Source organism: Lycium ferocissimum, chromosome 7 (genome assembly GCF_029784015.1).
Source record: "Lycium ferocissimum isolate CSIRO_LF1 chromosome 7, AGI_CSIRO_Lferr_CH_V1, whole genome shotgun sequence".
Classification (NCBI taxonomy): domain Eukaryota; kingdom Viridiplantae; phylum Streptophyta; class Magnoliopsida; order Solanales; family Solanaceae; genus Lycium; species Lycium ferocissimum.
This window is the reverse complement of record NC_081348.1, coordinates 3,555,976-3,576,878: the sequence shown is the minus strand read 5'-3', so window position 1 is coordinate 3,576,878 and position 20,903 is coordinate 3,555,976. Positions and strand designations below refer to the sequence as shown.

The 20,903-nt window shown below is 38.6% G+C and overlaps 1 protein-coding gene across 1 annotated transcript; it reads right to left on the bottom strand.

Annotated features, from left to right (window-relative positions):
* Positions 1 to 12,991: 12,991 nt before the first annotated feature.
* On the bottom strand, positions 12,992 to 20,487 carry LOC132061867 (uncharacterized). The gene is made up of 7 exons (XM_059454553.1): positions 20,355 to 20,487; positions 20,191 to 20,273; positions 15,163 to 15,231; positions 14,956 to 15,014; positions 14,455 to 14,515; positions 14,323 to 14,376; positions 12,992 to 13,386 (listed from the first exon to the last, which is right to left on the bottom strand). Exons 1-7 carry the CDS (start codon positions 20,485 to 20,487, stop codon positions 13,108 to 13,110), a joined length of 738 nt encoding a protein of 245 aa, XP_059310536.1. The 3' UTR covers positions 12,992 to 13,107.
* Positions 20,488 to 20,903: the final 416 nt, after the last annotated feature.

The following is a 20,903-nucleotide window of genomic DNA, read 5'->3' as shown; positions in this document are numbered from 1 at the left end:
AACCCCGATAGCAGCCTTTCCGATCAAAACTATTTACCGGGATAAGGTCCCCCGGCATACCTTAACTACAAAACTAACATGAAATATAAATAATGACTAAACCCCGAATGAGATTGTACGGGCTCATCAAAAAGCCGATACGAGCACCGCTTAACGAGCCGATCCTTCGTCCCGTAAACCGCATCATGCAATCTGTGCCCCCTGCAAATAAAAGGACGCCGCACATTCAAATCAGTACCGGTAAGTAAATCAACCGAATGAACAAGTATGGCGCATGGAAATAATAGAACCGAAAACCGAAACTATATCTATAGCCGAACATGAACATGAGTATCATCCGTACATATATATATATATATATATATATATATAACAGTAAAAGCATTTTTAGTTGGGAGAGCATTAATATAATCGACTACGAATCATCACGCGGGTACGCGAGTCCGGTACCTCGGTCCGCCTAGCAGAGCACCCCATACCTTTGCCTGGGGTACGAGGCGTAAACATGAAATGAAAGGATCCAATCAATAAAACATGAAAGAATCGTCCTAACCGACGGAGCCGATCCTTATCCTACGATGGCAAGCGTAGTTTCGTGCTCTTCCGAGCCTTCTCGTGTAACTCCCAAAAATATGAACATGAAAATAGGTGGCATCTGAGCCCATGGTTTTCTTAAACATGATTTATAGACATGAATTGTAAGTATAATATAACACGAATATATAATTACATAGTATACTGGTATGAAAACATGGAGACATGTAGGATTTTCGTTAAAATAAGAGTAATGGTTCATATCTTGCATTTAAGAACCCATGGAATGCAAAGTATGGGTTTTCATGGATGTGTGAGCCGTATTCTCAATAGCCAAAATGGAATATCAAGAACACAATAACGAATTATTAATACAAACATGGTATATCATGGTACATGTACTTAAGGTTATCATGAACATGTCTAGAACCCTAGTTTTTTTTAGCTTTCATATAATCATGGAAGGACATCGCGTGGGAAAGAAAAATGATGTTTCCACACGTAGATAGAAACCCTACATACCTGTAATTGCTCCAATCCAACAAACTAAACTGCTTCTTTGAGGAAGAGCACCAAAACTCTAGCTTTGAAACGCTTGAGAAGGATTTAGCTTGGAAATCCTATGTTTTGGTTGAAGAATCATGTTACTAATCATGAATTAATGTTAGAATCAATGTTTTAAAAGGCGTTTTCGGGGCGAGCCCTGGGGCGGGGCGTACCAAAAATGCCCCGGGGCGATGGGTCAGGGCGAAAGTCTCAAAAGGAGTATGCCCAGCAATTCGGGGCGTATGACCGGGGGTTTGGGGCGAGTTTTTTTTGTTGGGGCTTGTTGGGGCGTAAGCTCTGTAAATCTTCTTCAAACTAAAACGAAATTTGTTAAATAAGTCCCCGCATATAATGCCCAAATTCTCAAAGTCAACATGTAATTACTCAAATGTTTTAAAAAGGAACCGAAACATTAAATTCAAAAGTCAAGACCTTTTTTTATTGCTAAAAATTCTTCTAATATATGTTCTTCTCTTCAATTATTCATCTTGTCTTCTACTATCTCAAAAAAGTAACGAGCAGTCACTTGTACTTGTAAGTAGCGTATAATAGATTGTTCTAATTAGATTATATATATATATATATATATCACTTATTTATAGTTTTCTTCAATTTTTTACGCTATTTCACCTATTTAAAAGTATTTATTATAATTATATCATTTATAAAATACTAAAAATTGTAATCCCAGCCGGGCTTACGCCCCGTGCTCGGGCTTACGCCTACGCCTCGAGGTGTACGTAAAACTCTCCGCCTTACGCCCTCGCTCTTTTAAAACACCGGTTAGAATTACACAAGTAATCATTTTCGCAGCAATCTTACTCTTGACGTGGGAGGATGAGGAGGAAAATGGCCGCTTAGGTCTTTAGAACGAAGCCGGGAATGTTTGATATATGAAATTTCGAGTTAAGTGTTGAATTTATAGCACCCGCATTTTGTCCAAAATGCGAGCCCCTTCCGCGCGCGCGCGCGGGCCTGGGTCGAGCCCCGCCGAGCTCCCTTTGCATTTTCGGACTTAGACGCATTATTCTCATTCCCCCCCCCCCCCCCCCCCCCCCCCACTTTTTGGACCCCCATCCTCGCTAAGCATGGTCTATGGCTTGCCCCTGCCTCACTTTGGGGCAAGCTCCCCTGTCCATTTTACACTTAGTCAAAATTTCACGTTTTCCTGCTCGGCGACAGCGTTCAAGAAATGGCATAACTCATTGCACCGATCTCCATTTGAGCTCTACGTTGTATGGATGGAAAGCTATTTCCACGTACTACAACTTCTTCATTGGGCTTGGGGAACCTTTTTCCCCCCCCAATGAATCATGGGTTACGGTCCCCGAAGCAGTTCGTCAACTACTTTCGCAAAACGTACAAACTTTCAAATTTTCAGCTAAAACTCTATCGTTACGGTTATAACCTCATTCTAAGATACGGGGTGTAACATTATCTTTCCCTTGGGATAATTCGTCCCCGAATGATGGGTCGTGGTTAGGAATGCAACTGGACATGGCTTGAATACGAGAGCGTGAAGAAACATGACATAGAATATGGGAACTGAACTGACATGACATGGTTTCGTGAAAACATGAGCACTGAGACATGAGACATGAGTAGAGAGTATATGAACGTGAACGTGAAACGTGAGACTTGAATACGTAAGGGACATGACATGAATTCAGAATGTATTTACCTTGAACGTTCTCTGCTTGCTCCTCAAACAAGTGCGGATATCTGGATTTCATGGCTTCTTCGGCTTCCCATGTAGCCTTTTCAACTTTCTGACTTCTCCATAGCACCTTTACTGAGGCTACTTCTTTAGTTCTCAATTTGCCAACCTGATGATCAAGAATGGCTACGGGGATCACTTTATAAGTGAGACCATTCTTAACCGTTATAGCATCAGTAGGAACCACCAACGACGAGTCTCCTACACACTTCCTCAACATGGATACATGAAACACTGGGTGTACAACAGCTAAATCTTGTGGCAACTCAAGTTTATAAGTCACTTGACCAACCGTTCGCAGGGTTCTGTAAGGTCCAATGTATCTAGAAGTAAGTTTCCCTTTCTTGCCAAATCTCACCACACCTTTCATAGGTGAAACTCTTAAGAACACCCAATCCTCAATTTGAAACTCTAAGTCCCTTTTCCTCACATTTGTATAGGACTTCTGGCGACTCTGAGCCGTTTTCAAACGCTCCTGAATTAACTTGACTTTCGCAATAGCCTGATAGGCCAAATATAGTCCTGGCAGTTCTGCTTCACCAACTTCGAACTAACCAATGGGTGATCTACATCTTCACCCATAAAGAGCTTCAAACGGTGCCATCTTGATACTAGTATGATAACTATTATTATAAGAAAATTCAATGAGAGAAAAATCGTCATCCCAATTACCTTTGAAATCTAGGACACATGCTCTCAACATGTCCTCAAGAGTCCCAACAGTACGCTCCGCCCGACCATCCGTCTACTGGAGCGATGAGGTTTAGGGGCCGATTTTCGGGCACCAATTCTTCTCGAAAGGACTTCCAAAAGTTCATTGTGAATTGAGCACCATGATATGAGATAATGGACATCGTCCTGGGTCGCAATGCTCATCCGACAATCTCATTTAATATACAACTTGGTATAATCTTTTGCCGAATCTGTGGTCTTGATTGGCAAAAAGTGCGCTGACTTAGTAAGTCGGTCCACAATCACCCAAAGCGAGTCATGTCTGCGGGATGAGCGAGGTAGACTTGTTATGAAGTCCATGTTTATCATCTCCCATTTCCAAGCAGGAATATCAATATTCTGAGCTAAACCACCAGGCCTCTGGTGTTCGGCTTTCACTTGCTCACAATTCGGACACTTAGCCACAAAATCTGCTACATTTTTCTTCATATCATTCCACTAATAAATCTCCTTAAGATCATGATACATCTTAGTGGAACCTGGGTGAATGGAGTACCGGGAGTTGTGAGCTTCGACATGATTCGCCTCTCCTCGAGCCCATCTACATCCGGAACAAATAACCGCCGTATCTCAAAGTACCATCATCTCCCCCTTGTTCGAAAGCCATTGTCTTATGCTTGTGAATCCACTCTTTCAGCTGTAATAAAAAGGGATCATCAAGCTGCTTCTCCTTCACTTCAGCCACTAAGGAGGAATAAGCCCTGTTTTGGACAACACCACCACCATCTTTGGAGTCCAAGAGTCAAACTCCTAAGCTTGACAAACGGTGAACTTCCTTTTTCATAATCCTCTTATCTGCCTCAACGTGAGCTAAATTTCCATGGATCGCCGACTAAGAGCCTCGACTACTACATTCGCTTTCCCTGGGTGGTAGAGAATATCCACATCATAATCCTTAAGAAATTCGAGCCATCTTCGCTGCCTAAGATTCAGCTCTATTTGCTTGAAAATATATTGCATAAAGCCAGGACGGCGGAAAATATCCACATGTATTCCATACAAATAATGACGTCATATCTTAATTGCAAAAACCACGCCTGTCAATTCTAAGTCATGAGTAGAATAATTCTTTTCATGAACCTTAAGTTGATGACATGCATACGCTACAACCTTACCATGCTGCATTAAGACACATCCGAGATCAATTCCCGAAGTATCACAATAAACTACGAACCCTTCGGGTTCCTCCTGGCAACAGCCAAACCGGATATAGGTCAACCTCTTTTTCAACTCTTCAAAGCTTTGCTCACATGCATCTGACCACTGAAACTCAACCTTTTTCTGAGTCAACTTAGTCAACGAAGCTGAAATAGAGGAGAGTTCCTCCACAAAACGTTTATAATAACCCGCCAGACCCATATAAAAAACTTCTTATATCGGATGCTGAGGTGGGTCTGGGCCAATTCGTTATGGCATCTATCTTCTGAGAATCAACCTTCACACCTTCGCCTGAAATTACATGGCCTAGAAATGCCACTGACTTAAGCCAAAATTCACACTTCGAAAATTTAGCATAAAGCTCACGATCCTGAAGTGTATGCAACACTATTCTGAGATGTTATGAATGCTTAGTCTCACTACGGGAATACACCAAAATCTAATCAATAAATGTAATGACGAATAAATTAAGATACGGCTTGAAGACGCTATTCATGAGGTCCATGAAAGCTGCTAGTACATTTGTCAACCCAAACTACATGACAAGAAATTCAAAATGACTATAACAAATTCTGAAAGTGGTCGTAGGAATATCAACTTCTTAACCTTTAACTGATGGTAAACTAAACTGAGGTCAATCTTGGAATAGTACTGGGCACCCTGAAGTTGGTCAAATAAATCATTATTCTGGGAAGAGAATACTTGTTCTTAATGGTGACTTTGTTCAATTGAAGATAGTCAATGTATGTGCGTAAGGAATCATCCTACTTTTAGACAAACAAAACTGGCGCGCCCCAAGGTAAGACACTTGGTCTAATAAATCTTTTGTCAAGAAGATTTTTCAACTGGGCTTTTAACTCTTTCAACTCTGCTAGAGCCATTCTGTATGGCGGAATAGATATCGGCTGAGTGTCTAAAAGTAGATCAATTCCAAAGTCAATCTCCTTGTGTGAGGAACTCCGGAAGATCTTCTCGGGAAGACATCCGGAAACTCATTAACGACCGATCGATACAGATCGAGGGGGTCGGAGTCCGGCATCTGTATCCCTGATTCGAACTAAGTGATAAATATACCCGTTGGAAATCATCTTTCTGGCTGTTAGATAGGAAATAAACCTACCCCTAGGTTTCTGAATTGCCCTTCCACTCTATAACTGGTTCGTTAGGAAACTCAAATCTCAATATTTTGGTTCTACAACCTACTGTGGCATAACATGAAGATAACCAACCTATAACCATGATTACATCAAAGTCTACCATCTCCAACTCTGCTAAGTCCGCTATGGTTCTGCAGTGATAGACTAAAACTATGCAACCTCTATAAATACGTCTAGCTATAACTAATTCCCACCTCAAAGGGTTCATGCAAATTTTCTGGTTCAATCCCAAATTTCTTAGCAACAAATGGGGTTACATAAGATAGGGTGGATCCTGGGTCAATAAGGGCATATACGTTGGTAAGCATTGACTCGTTAGTGTACTCCGTGACAACATCCGCACGTGCTTCGTATCCGATGAGCCTCTAAACAAAGCGGTTCCGACCTCCGCTTGCGTCGCCATACTTTGCTGCACCATACCCGACCGTGCTTCGAGAATTTTCGAGAGCCGTTGAATTTCAGGATCGAGCCACGTTACCTTGGTCACCGCCTAGCCGATGACGATCTCCCAAAAATGACCATGCCCACGCTATAGCAAACATCCATACCCACGACCGCCCCTTCCCCGGGTCTCTTCTACCACACCCTCAAGTACCGGGATTAGTATAAGTCCGTTTCGACCCACACTAGCTTCTCGAGAGTAGGAACTTGCCGGCCCGAAACTCGTCTCTTCTCCGATCATTCCACGAACTTTTGGGATGCCGCAATCGGTCAGATGGACGGTCTCGAGGACCTTTTCTTGGAAGAATTTCCGCTTTCCACCTTTTCCCATGACTGAGGTTACCTGGAGACTTAGCTCTTTTATTGAATTCTCTGTCTTTTTTTTTTTTTTCTGGAGTGCTTTTTCTTCCTTCATTCGGTCCTCATTACCCTGAACAAAAGAAACCATCTTAGTGACGGTCATTTCTCTATTTTGAGAAATAATATTTGAATCACCATACAAGTCAGGTATAAGGCCCAACACAAACCGTCTAACTCTGACCCTCATATCGGGAACCATGTGAGGATCATGCTTGTCCAACAAAACAAACTTGAGATTATGTTCGTTGACACTCATGCTTTTCTGTCTAAGTCTCTCAAATTCAAAAGCCTTTGCCTCCCTGACCTTAAGTGGCTGAAAGTGGTCAGTGAAAGCATCTGTAAACTCCTCCCAAGTTGCTGGAGGCCCATCTTTCCCGCGGGACTGTTCCCACATCTCATACCAAATATGAGTAACATCCTACAATTGATACGCTCGACTACCGTTGCTCGTCTCGTAGCATGCATAACTTGTGTGTTTTTAGAGTCCATCAATGAAGTTCTGCGAATCCTCCTCCTTGATAGACTCGTTGAATGCGAGGCTTTATGTTAAGAATCGCTTGGTCCTCGGGCTCGTCCGACCTACCACTAGCAGCTGGGCAAGGAGCCCTTCTCGGCGTTGGGCTTGATTAGCAATTATCTTTGCGAGCGAGCCGGATGGCTCCCCCGATACCCATGTCCGTAGCATCGGGCTATGGGGGGGGCGCTGTGGACGGACCTCCTCGGGCCTTTTTGTCAGCTTCGGGGGGTGCAACCGGGGCACCGAACCCGTGCGAACGCCTTGAGTCTCGGTGTGAACTTCCCGAGTCCGAGAATCCTCGGCGGTAGCCTTTGGCTAGTGGTCGATATCTTTGTGTGTACTTTTCACGAGGCATTGTCTCAAATACGTAATACGCACGAGTTGAAGGATTCCTGAAAGCACAATTCTAACCGCAGACATAGAGTATGAAAGAGTGAGACAATCCTAGATGTCTTGGTGGTCGAACTATTTATATGCGCGGGCGCCACACATATAAAAATGACCTAACCTGACATGGTTTCATAGACTCTTGGAGACACTTAAACCTAGGCTCTGATACTAAGCGTTGTCACGCCTCGAACCATGGTCTAGGCGTAACACGGCACTCGGTGCCTGACTGCATGTGACCGAGAGCGAACCATGTAGCTTCTTCGAATCAACGTGGGTATGAACCGAATAAAGAATATAACTTTTAAAACATGGATAGTCCCCCTGAATTACAAGTTACCATAATACTAATGAAAATACTTCATTTTAATACATGATGCCGTTGAAATAATCAAAATATAATAAATGCCGAGCTAATACCGGCTATACGACTCTGAACATCGATACGTGGCATAACCGACTAGTCTACGAAACCTGCGACATGGTCTCGATCGCTAAACTATTTACCGGGACAAGGCTCCCGACATACTTAACCGCAAAACTAACATGAAATATAAATGCGGCTAAACCTCGAATGAGATGGGGCTCACCAAAAACCGGGCGGTCAGCGGTGTCCCAACGAGCCGATCCGTCATCCCGTAAAACCGTGTCGCAAATAAAATGGGACGTGTACATTCGGAGTATCTTGTGTAAAAGATAAAAAGGGCACGTCAATACATTCGAAGTGAACATGAGCATGAACATGAGTGTGTGTGTGTGTGTGTGTGTGTGTGTGTGTGTATATATACACACATACACACAAATCAATTTCGGTTTCGAATATATAATAAGACACACACGCACATACGGTGCAATGTAAATCGAAAAATAAACGCATAAATAATAAGCCCCGAAACGAAAAGCAGTACGCGAATACGAACATGAACATGAGTATGTGTGTGTGTGTGTGATATATATATATATATATATATATATATATATATATAAGAAGCATTTTAGTTCAGACGAGCGTTAATATAACCGATGACATGAATCCTACGCGGGTACGTGAAGTCTGGTGCCTGGCCCGACTAGCAGAGTAATCTCATACCTTGCTAGGGGTATGAGACATAAACATGTCATGAAAGGATCCAATCAATAAAACATGAAGGAATCGTCCTAACTGGGCGGAGCGATCCTTATCCTACGATGACACGTAGTTTTAGGCTATCCGAGCCTTCTGCATCAGGTGCAACTCCCAAAAATATGAACATGAAAATAGGTGTCATCTGAGCCCATGGTTTTCTTAAACACGATTTGTAGACATGAATTGTAAGTATAATATAATACGAATATATAATTACATAATATACTGGTATGAAAACATGGAGACATGTAGGATTTTCATTAAAATAAGCATAATGATTCATATCTTGCATTTAAGAACCCATGGAATGCAACGTATGGGTTTTTATGGATTATGGATAGATTCTCAATAACAAAAATGGAATATCAAGAACAACAAATTATTAATACAAACATGGTATATCATGGTACATGTGCTTAGGGTTATCATGAACATGTTTATAACCCTAGTTTTTTTTCTTTTTTAGCTTTCGTATAATAATGGAAGAACATGGCGTGGGGAAGAAAAATGATGTTTCCACACGTAGATAGAAACCCTACATACCCTTAATCGCTTCAATCCAACAAACTAAACTGCTTCTCTGACGAAGAGGCCAAAACTCTAGCTTTGAATCGCTTGAGAAGGATTTACCTTGGAAATCCTTTGTTTTGGTTGAAGAATCATGCTACTAATCATGAAGTAATGTTAGAATTACTAAAGAATCATTAGAGCGATCTTACCTTGACGGGGGAGGATGGGGAGAGGAGGAAAACATTTCGCTTAGGGCTTTAGAACTGAAGTGAAATGTACGATAAATGAAATTTCGAGTTAAGTGTTGAATTTATAAAGACGGACATTTTGGTCCCGAAGGGTTAGTCGAGGGCGGTCAAGGTGAGCTCGCTTTGGGGGGGGCGAGCTCGGCGAGCTCCCCTTGCATTTTGGACTTAGACGATTTTTCTCATTTTTTTTCACTTTTTGGACCCCTAACTCGTTGAGCGCGATCTATGGCTTGCCCCTCGCCTCGCCTTTGGGGGGTAGCCCCTCGTCCATTTTGACTTACGATTTTTTCATTTTTTTCACGTTTTCTGCTCGATCTATGGCTTGCCCCCGCCTCGCTTTGGGGCGAGTCCCCGTCCATTTTACACGGTAAAATGGGCATAACTCCTAGCACTGAGCTCTGTTTGAGCTCCACCTTACATAGGTGGAAAGGTATTTCCACGTAGTACAACTTTCATTAGGAACCTTTTCCAAATTCTCAATGAATCAAGGGGTTACGAGTGCCCGAAGTAGGCCTGTCAACCATTTCGCAATACGTACAAACTTTCACATTTTCCGCTAAAACTCTAACGTTACGGTTATAACCTTAGTTTTAAGATACGGGGTGTAACATTTATAGTGAGCTATTAGGCTCCTTTTATAGTTGATAATCATCAGCTTTGAGCTTTAAATCTAGCCTACTAATGGACAATAAATGCTACTTTAATTCTAAAGTGCAACGTTTGTAACGAATCTGGACCGATCATATACCGTTCATCTTCTATAAATGACCCAAAATAACTAGTCTGGAAGAGTTGCTCCGGATTTATTCGGGACTTATTGTTCCGACCAAACAAAATGACTAAGCAACGCTTTAACTCCAACTGCCACATGTTCCATTTCCATCATGCCACGTGTTTGAGCTTTATTTTGTCATGTATACACTTTTCACCTTTAAGACTGATTCAGCTAACTGTCGACGATTCGCTGTTTTTCAGCATTTGCATGTTTGAAAGAATCCTCAGTCCATCTTCTTTCTTACTAATTATATATGGAGAGACAAAAAAAGAAAGATATTGAAGAGGTGCTGGAAATTAGAAAATGGGATACGAATTAATTAATTTGAAGAAATTTATATTTATATCTTCGAATTAAAAGTGTACAACCACCGACAGAGGAAGACTAATCTTGAAGTCATCCGAATGGGTCCAACTAGCAATTTAATGAATTAATGGTTGAAACTAATTGACCTGAAAATCATGCAGACATTAGAGCTGGATTTTGGGTCATTAATTTGTTGCTTCGCTAGCTCCACATGATATTGTCCTTAAATTATTAATTTTTGTCCATAGGCCTCATAAATTAAACAATCGAAAGTCACGAGTTTGGAGTTTTTAGTTGCTCGAGTATATGGTAACTGACTGTTACGTGCATATCAAGTGATTGATTTTGAAGGGGGGAAAGTCCAAACTAAATTTGCTTTTATATTATTCGAAATTGTTAGTAATTTTTTTTCTTTACACTTTTGGGTAATTTATATGATTATATCTTTCATGTTAACAAATTATTTCGTATTAGCCTTACCTTTTAACAAAAGTTCAATTTGAAATGGGTGGATATCACGTGTTCAATTCTTTTTGAGAAAATAAGTTCAAATTATGATTGAGAATTGCCCTAAAGTTGAGAGCTCCATCAGATATCAAGGGCAAAAAAAAAAAAAAAGAAGACTTTTTTCTGATTGCAAGAATGATATTAGCAAAATTATTCAATTTCGAATAGTATGATAGCAAATTTAACTGAAATCCCTTGATTTTCCCCCCTCCAATATCTTTGTAATTGTGCTTATAGATTTGTGATTCACAAAGCATAGTTGGTTCTAACCTTAAATGAAAAACTCAATTTTTTTCTTCAACTTGATGATAATTTTAAATCATAATCCCAAATGTGTAAAATTTGGACATGTGGAGTCCATATATCAATTTCATGTTGGAACATCTTTAATATCAACTGCAAATATGAGACTATTTGCTGCGGTAAAGGTATAAATGGACTAAAAGTGTAATTGAGGACAAGATTGAGCAACTTCCACTAGTAAATTGACAAACTTGGACACTTTCCTTGACCTGTTAAATTTTTTAGATTAGAGACAATAGACAACTCAGTGGAAGATGAATGATATATATCGTTAACGCACTGGATAAGATGGCCACATGAGCCTATATATTGATTTACAAACTCACACGCAGAAAAGAAACGGAGAGAGGAAACAATATTGCATTTGGATGAAAAGCTTAAGAAATAAGAAGGGAAGGAGAGGAGAAAGAGGATTGAAATGCTGGTGATAAAATTATATATAAATAAAACCATTGTCTTTCCAATCATTTTCATTGTGTGCAAATAATGCAATTTTTTAAGGCCAAATATATCACATTTGGGATCAGAAAATGGTGCTTTCACTATTGAAGAAAACATGGAATTGTGTTGTCTGATAGAAACAGCTTGTTGCCCTCACATGCAAGTGTCAAAAAGCATATATGAGAATGCCAAAATGGGCTTTCCATACTGCTCCTGTTTAGCCATTTGCATTCCTCACCTTTATACTACGTTATTTTTATATTAATATTGGTTACAAGAGAATACGGGAGGTCACTGGAGAATCAATATTGAGTTGATCATATATAACAATGAACAGTTGTGATGAGTAGTAAGAACATGTTTATTCTTAACTAGAGATCTAAAGTTCAAACCCTAAAAATGGAGTCACCTTTGATAGGAGCGATTTAACACTAAACTTTCCAGCTTGAAACTCGATTACCCACCCCAAAGCAAGTACTGGACACACTGGGTGGAAAACCAAAAAAGGAAACGGAGAAAGAAAAGAGTTGATCATAATATTTTTCCTTTTGTTGTTTCTCTAATTTTCCAAGATATTCGTCCATTGTTCTCGTCGTCCACTGTGCAAGTAACTTAAAAAGAGCCTCTCGAGCCTGTCTTTTCATGTTCTAGAGCCAATGTGTTAGAACTATCTACAAGTCTTTACTTGATTAACTTAAAAGAGCTTGCAGCTAGTGAACATCGGCTATGTATGACGAGTGTTTCGTACTTATAAAAAGTGGCACTGGCAAATTCTTATTGATCTTGTTGAGATGGAATTCTGTCTTCCAATTTCTAGTAGTGTTGTTTTTCAGAATAACATGAGAAGAATATCACAAAAGAGAAATTGGGATATCCACATGCCTATGACTTGATTAAAGTACATTTAGATTTAGTTTTTAGTACTACAAAATTTACAACCTTTAACCAGAGTTCTTAACTCTGTTAGAAATCAAACCAAGCCAGAGAGCCCCATTCTATGTTAAGCCCTTAAAGTTCAGCTCAAACTCATTTATCTTTACTCAAACCAATGTCTTAATATCTCCAGCACAAGTGAGCATTAGAGAGAGAGAGAGAGAGAGAGTATATTGTTTTGCATTAGGGAAGTTGAGAAAAGAAGAGTAACAGAAATGTCAAGAAAGACATTGTAATTGCAGAAATGGACGAGAAACTAAAGAAAGATAATGAACCAGTGCAAGACAGGAAAGTGAGGACTCAACAACTAAGATATGAAATACATTAATGATCGACATATGCTAACCTTTTCTCGTTTGTTACTTCATTAGGTAAGACACACAATCTTAGAAGTGCAATACGATAACAGCTAAGCAAAAATATCTTCAGTAACAAATGATGCTTCGGTATCCATACAAGTGTCAGGTCGACACTGAAGTTGTTCATAGTTTATTTGTCTAGAAGCTTCATATACAGCAATGCCAACACTTACCGACAAATTCAAGCACCTAACATATGTTTCAACCATGGGAATCCGCAGGGTTCCTCCTCCAAGAGATTCACTCTTGCAATCAAGCAGCGCTTCAGGTGGTAATCCTTTAGTTTCTGAGCCAAATACAAGCCAGTCACCCTTTTTATAGGAGAAGTCCTGCATCAATGAACTAGAGTTACACCAAATTCCCATTATATGTAAGGATTTGCTTGTATTAATCCCGTCCCCTTTGATTAACATGGTGTGTTTCATTAGACAGGACAACCTTAGATGCTTGGAAATAACTGTGAAGAAACTAGAGGAAAGTCTTCGGCTTGTCAATAGAAATACCTTTGAAGCAAGAAGAATTCCAATTTAGCCATGTTCCTTACAGTTTCCAAAGCAGTACAAGAAAGCAAAATGGAAACATAAATTTTTCTCCTTTCTGCCCATCTATTTGCAACAAATAAATTTTGTTGTCTACTAATTCCTTGTTCTATTAATATTATTTTCCTTTGTACCTTCCACCTCCTAGTTCGCAAATACAGAAGCCAAAAGAAAGGAAAAAGACATGAAAGAAATACCATTTTTTTGTATGGAAAGATCAAAACAGTTAAAGTAGTTCCTGGTAAAACGCTCACCGAGTAATCAACTACAACTCAATTCCAAACTTGTGTCACCAATGAAGAATAGAATATAAAACTGTAAGGAAAAAGGAAAGCTGAAAGCAAGTGAATTGAGATGCTCAAAATCATTTGAATTTTTTAGAACATGCAAGAGACGAGAAATACTGAAAACAGCAAGAGGTGGTTGCTCAGAAAAACTGTAGGACCCTCATCAAAAATAATTTCAACTCGGCCTAAAACTAATTACTTTAAATAAGTTTTGCACACAAGTACTTTAGGTATATCTCAGATAAACTAGACGGTAATCTGCAGCACCAGTGCTTTGAGTAACATTACAGATTTTACAGTGACAGAATCACAGCAAAAAGATTTCATTTCTATGTTTTCTTCCAAGTCAAGACGGAATAAATTAGTATCATTTTGCTAATAAATTTCTCGGTGGTAAAAGCTGAGATAACTACTTGAATAGAAAAAGCATCTAACTTACTGAATGTGTAGTTGTTCCTCTCTTTGTAAATGCCAACAGCCTCTTTTCCCCAGCCTGAAGAGAAGGAAAACGAAGGGATTTAGTCTAAGTTATCTGAATGTTTGAAGTTATGTGAATGAGGTGAAAAGAGACCTGTCCCCTGAAATACTCGCGGAATTCATCCCAAGACTGATGCACTTTGACGACAACATATCTGTAGCGAAGAGTTAACAGTTGAAAACTTTATAAATTTGCGAACTGTACAATATAGAGATCCACGGATACAAGCACTAGAGAACTCTTAAATCTAAAATACAGACATTTGAAAACATGACTAACCGACGAAAAGATTGAATGCAGCAAAACAGGATAACCAATGAGTAGCGCTATGGGTACTGAGCAGCTATTCATAGACTATATCAAATAAAGATGTCATAAGATCTTGCAAGTCAAGAAACAGGCTGGGAAACCCAAAAAGAAAAAGAAAAAGCTAAAGACTATTGATAATAATCTGCATTTTCATAACAGTTAGTAAGAGAAACACGCACAAAAAGATGATGAAGAGATACCGATATCAGTACATTGCACAGGAACACACTCCCAGATCAAAGACATTATAGAAATTTATAACTAGTGAACTGCTAAAAAGGATACGGCCAATAATCAAGTCCAGCACGCTTCAACTTTGTATTATCAATTGGAAATCCTAATGGCTGCAGACCAAAGAAAATAAATAATACAAGTCTTGATGTATGTCACCAGTAATAGGAGCCAATTAGATTTTACTGGTCAAAAGTAATAGCCATTCTATCAACAAAGACTATTACAAAGATATTTAAACTAATAAATATGCACAGATACCTCAACTAGATGCAGTCCAACAGCTGATGCTGCACAAGTTCTTGCTATGCTTCCAGTGTTGCCAGGTATCTGTCAATACAGAGAAATAGAAGAGATGAAACCATTTAACTCGTTTTGTAATCCAAAACTATGCGTTCTAATGTTTACGTGATCGTAAGTTTTCCTGCTTATAAAGATGAAGTAATAAATATGCCATCAAAGAGGAAACGTAAACATCCTATAGCACGGAATGATACCACTGTATGATTCACCTATTGAACTTCATTACACTAACAAATTGCAGAAAAAAAATACATGTATCTCCTGCTGAAACAAGCTGATGAAAACTGTCAAACTGTCAAAACCTCGAACCGTATCAAAGCATTGGCTATCAAAACCTTTAATTAATAAAAAAAAAATTGCAAAATCTTTAAGTTAGAAAAATAACTTTTATTACCTATGGGAGGCGGGGCAGTTGGGAAGAGAGAGAACTTTACTTAATTTGTCAAGATAGGGGAAAGAAAGAGAAAGTTCCACAACATGGATAAAACGAACTGAAGAGCTGTTAAGTCAGGACTCAGGATAACATGCTTGGACACTGGACAGTCATATGCTTCTGCCAGACTCATACCTGTTTTTGTCACCTTCTCCGTTTCAAATATCACAGGAAAAATTTGTCCAAGAAGCTGGCAACAAACAGTGTAGTTACTTAGGGAAGAAAAACCAGCTTATTTAACTGGGTCACACCCTATACTATCAAAAATGAATTTGTATATTCAGTTCGTACAAACTAGAGGTGGCAATTTTTCTCAATTTGAGCCCATATTTAGAAAATTAGCCCATTTTACCCATATGTTAGTGAGTTGGGTCACTCATATTTCAGGTGGGTAAATATGAGCTTCAAGTCTCTTTTTAACCCATAAAAATATGAGTATCCTTATAAGAACACACTAGACCCAATAACAACTCATTTTGAAAATGAGAAATTTCTTTCTTACTTCCCACCCCAACCCTTACCCACCACCACCCCGCCATGCCCCCCACCCCACACTTTTTTTTTTTTTAATTTCATATATTTTATTTTTCTTTTTATAAAAAGATTAACAAAAGAATTTATTAACTCAAAATTTTTTAAAGTTATAAAAAAGGAGAATTTTTTTTTCTTACCTCCCACCCCAACCCTTACCCCAGCACCCACCACCATGCCCCCCACCCCCACACACTTTTTTTTATTTCATATACTTTATTTTTCTTTTATAAAAAGCTTATAAAAAAGGAGAATTTTTTTCTCACCTCCCACTCCGATCCCTACCCCCACCCCCACCCCCACCATACCCCCCCTCCCAAAATTCAATTTCATATATTTTACCTTTATAAAATTTTATAAAAAATGAAAAAAAAATTCTTACCCACACCCCCATGACCCCCACCCCTCTCTAACCCCCCCCTAAAAAAAAAAAAAAAAAAAAAAATCAATTTCAAATATTTTACTTTTATAAAAGTTTTATAAAAAATGAAAAAAAAAATTCTTACCCCTGCCCCCACCCCCTCCACAACCCCCCCACCCCCCACCCAAATTTCAATTTTCCTATATATTACTTCTATAAAAAATTTATAACTAATGGAAAAGAATTTCTGGTTCCCCACCCCACCCCATCCCCTATCTCCCCCTCCCCCTCTTACCCCTGCCCCACCCCTCCCGACCCCCCCCCCCCACCCAAATTTCAATTTTCCTATTAATTACTTCTATAAAAAATTTATAAATAATGGAAAAGAATTTCTGGTCACCCCATCCCCTATCTCCAACACCCCTCCCCCCCCCCCCCTCTCCCCCAAAAAAATCAATTTCATATATTTTACTTTTATAAAAAAATTATAAAAAATGAAAAAAAAAAAAAAATCTTACCCCCACCCCTCACCCCTGAAATTTATATGAAAAAATTAATTTAACTTGACAAAAGAAAAAAATTATAAACATACACTTGAAATAATATTACACTTGTATAATATGGGTTAACCCATAACCAACCCAGTCATTTATCACCCAACCCATATTTACCCACATAAAATATGGGCGGTTTGAAACCCAACCCATTTTTGTTCAAACCATTTTCAACCAAACCAAATCCAACCAAACCCACACATTTGCCACCCCTAGTACAAACCCAAACTGTTCCAAAATCATGACAGTTGTCAAGATCCTAATAGAAAATAAGTTAGCACTGTATGAAATTGAGCAGTCTTGCAAAGAAATAGCCCACTTGTTTCTTGAGAAAAGATTCCCTGATCAGAGATTTCTTTATGAAAAGTATGAATCGGAGTTTGAACTTTGAAGAAGAGGAGGGAGAAGGAGCTCTTGACCCGCTGGAGGATTTATTCAATCACATCATCAGGGCTCCTAGAATATGGCGTCCTTGGGGCTTTCCATTTGATTGTATCGAAAGGCCCAATGAATTGGGATTTCCCTATTGGTCCAGGTCATTTAGGGGCATATCCATGAATGGAGGTTTTTCACTCAAATCCTTACTTATATAGTCTATATTAGATGAAGGCTGCACGACTGACCAGTCTAGAGAATAAAATGTGCTTGCAATATTTATTTTACTCTACCTTTCATATCAGGAATGCCACACAGTAACTTATTCATACTAGCAATCAAGATCTCATTTCATAGGAACATGTATTTTTTTATCCGATTACAAATTACATATACACACCAGAGAAACAACTATAATTCCATGTAAAGAACCATATGAACATCCTGCCGGTCACATTTCAATACGAAGTCATGCCACTTGAAACTAAGCATGTTAATAACGTCTATATTTTGCATTCATGCATCAATAACAAAGAGTAGAACCTCTGAAGTTCATTTGTGTCTTGTCGTTTATGTAAATAAGAAATTGTTCCCTTGATTGATGTTGAGATTTTCCAGCAAAAGCAAACTCCCAGATTCAATTCAGAATGTCGTTAGAAAAGTCATTTTGTGAAATTAAATAAAGACGTCAAGGCCTGTGTCTAAGCCTCCAATCTCATTTTATTTTATAAGTTACAGCTTTCAGCTAAAGCTGACTGATTGTTCTGCAAGAGATGCACCAAATGAACTAGCAAAATATGATGGCAAAAAAAAGGGGAGAGAAATCATCAGTTTGCACACCCCATATTAATTTAGGCCCTTAGTATTTTGCAAGGAGATTTTGTATTTTGCAAGGAGATTTTGTCTAAATGTGAACTGGACGTCACATATACAAATAGGGAAAGGAACATGGGCATATTTCCTCTCCCCCAATGAGAAGACCAAATTATTAGAATTCTTTTAGCAGGGTATATTAGAAATCTCAACTATCTTTACCCAGATATAAAGCTGTCCGACAATGATCAGATGTGAAGACTGAAATTAAAAAATGATAAGGAAAAACAAATGGCACAGGGAAAATCCAAAGTATTACAAAAGCACAGAGTCCAAAAGTGAAACATTGACTAGATTTTATAATTGTTCTTGAGCTCATTGCTCCATGGACTGGTACATGAGCTTTGTATTCTAATGATTGGGAGTTGAGAATTGAGAGGTTATGTCAATTCCCAACCCTGCCTATGAATTACACCTCATAACAAGGTCTGCGTTTATTGTTAGTGATGTCTATGCTATCATTAGCCCAAGACAACAGAACTTTCCGATAGTTATGATTATGTTAATACACGAAGAACAGAAAAAAGGAATTGAAGAATCGAAATTTAATCTTCAGCGGTCTGGAATCATGATTGGTAAGATTGGAAAAGATCGTATTGGAAGCACGAACCCTCTTAACATGATCAAAACTAGTGGCGTTACAGAGTCATCTCTACCCAGTTTAGACACAAAACTTGCAGGGATGAACCAAAACTCACCCAAGCCCAACACTGCACCAAAGAAGTGGCAGCCAGCCTCAAACCAAACTACCTCGCCTGCCACCCTCGCAGAACATATATATATATTATTTAGTAAATGAGAAAGTAATGTTACTTTTCTACGATACAAGGCTGGTCCTGCAAAAGGACAACTATATGGAACCACTATCATAATTCTTTCTATGGGACACACTTTATAGTTCCAGAAGGACTGGAGCACTTACATGCTTCTAAAGTTTTACCAAGAGCAGACATTTTTTCATTTTAAGACGATAGATAGCAACATATTTCACCTCTGGTAAAACAAAAGCAAAAGAATCTAACAGATTGAAGAAGAGTCCAAACCTAAACAAAAGGGAGGAAACAAAGACATGTTTGAGCTTTAAAGCAAACAATTGTAACCAAGCACTGCAATCCCACAGCCCTGTAGAGTTAAGCAAACATCCTAATATACATTCAAGCAATAATTTTTGAGTTGTATTAAATCCAAAATGCAAGCCATTAGATCAGCATCAACCCATAATTATATGATATAAATAATATACAACCTGTTACAGTCCCTTATATATCCTTAACATGTTGACAGTTGCAACTAAGCACCTCAAGAAAACTAAACTAGGATACTTAAGGTTGCAGCACCTGAATATTTCAGCCTCAGATTTACTTAAAAAGATATACTTTGGCATCAGAGTGTGTGTGTGTTTGAAGTGAGACACTAAAACAGAATGAGACACTCCCTAAAACTATGTATTAGATTGTGATTAGACTATAGTTACTTCTAGTATGAACGAGCCACTAATAATCGATTGCATATTGCGAAACTCCAACCCAATCGAGAAATCAAGAAATTCGTAATCTCAATTGAAAAAGTAAGCAATCTGATTGGCAAAATCATATTGAACTTCCCTTATAGAGAGGAAAAAAGCGCAGGGTCACAAATTCCAATTCATTTGAAGTTCAGATATCACAATGAGGAGCATATCCAACTACTTAGGTTATGAAAAGAAAATGTAAGATCCTAATATACCTGCGACTAGTAGTTTCTTGCCTTGACTATTTCGCATTCCTCTTCTTTTTTATAGTTAGTTTTCACATTGCAATCCTAAAACAATCTCATTGCCAAAGAGACAATAAAAATGGATACTAGTATTTATTGACTACCTGAGGAGAAACTAACACCACTTGTAGAAGTTTATTCTGAGCTGCTTCACCATTAGGCAAAGCGTTAGCATCACTTGTTATACCTGCAAGAAATGAAAATCCATCTTCAACTACACAGTTGGAGTTGAGATAAAAAAGGAGAAAACATTGAGGAATAAACATACATAGAGAAGGGAAACGTGATAATAGAGGGGAATTGAGATTGCTCAACACTTTGGGTGACAAAAATGAAGTTTTTGCACGGAAATGGAGAGGTGAAGTTACGCTGTGAAGGGTTTTCAAGGCAGCTCGCTCCATTCCAAATGCCACACTCTATTATGTTATCTTTCAGAGCTTTTTTTCCTCAAACAAAGCAAGCACGCAATTTCTCTATCTTTTCCTTTTATATATTTTGTTTTCCTTTCTCCTTTTTTATTACTTCTTCCTTTTATACTTTAGGGCCTGTTTGGAAAGCCATTCAGGTCATTGGAATTGAATGTAATTACACAGTTTGACTTGCTTATTTAAGTAAGCAATTACTTTAGTCATGTGTGAATTGGATGTAATTAAGAGGGTGTAATTACCCTCTCCAATTCTCAAGGGGGTTGAGAATTGAGTGTAATTACACCCTCTTAATCACATGGTTACTTTGTAGTTTCTTTCTATTTTATTTTATTTTAATTTAATTTCTTTTCCTTTATAATTTATTTTTATTTCTATTATTTGAATTTCCT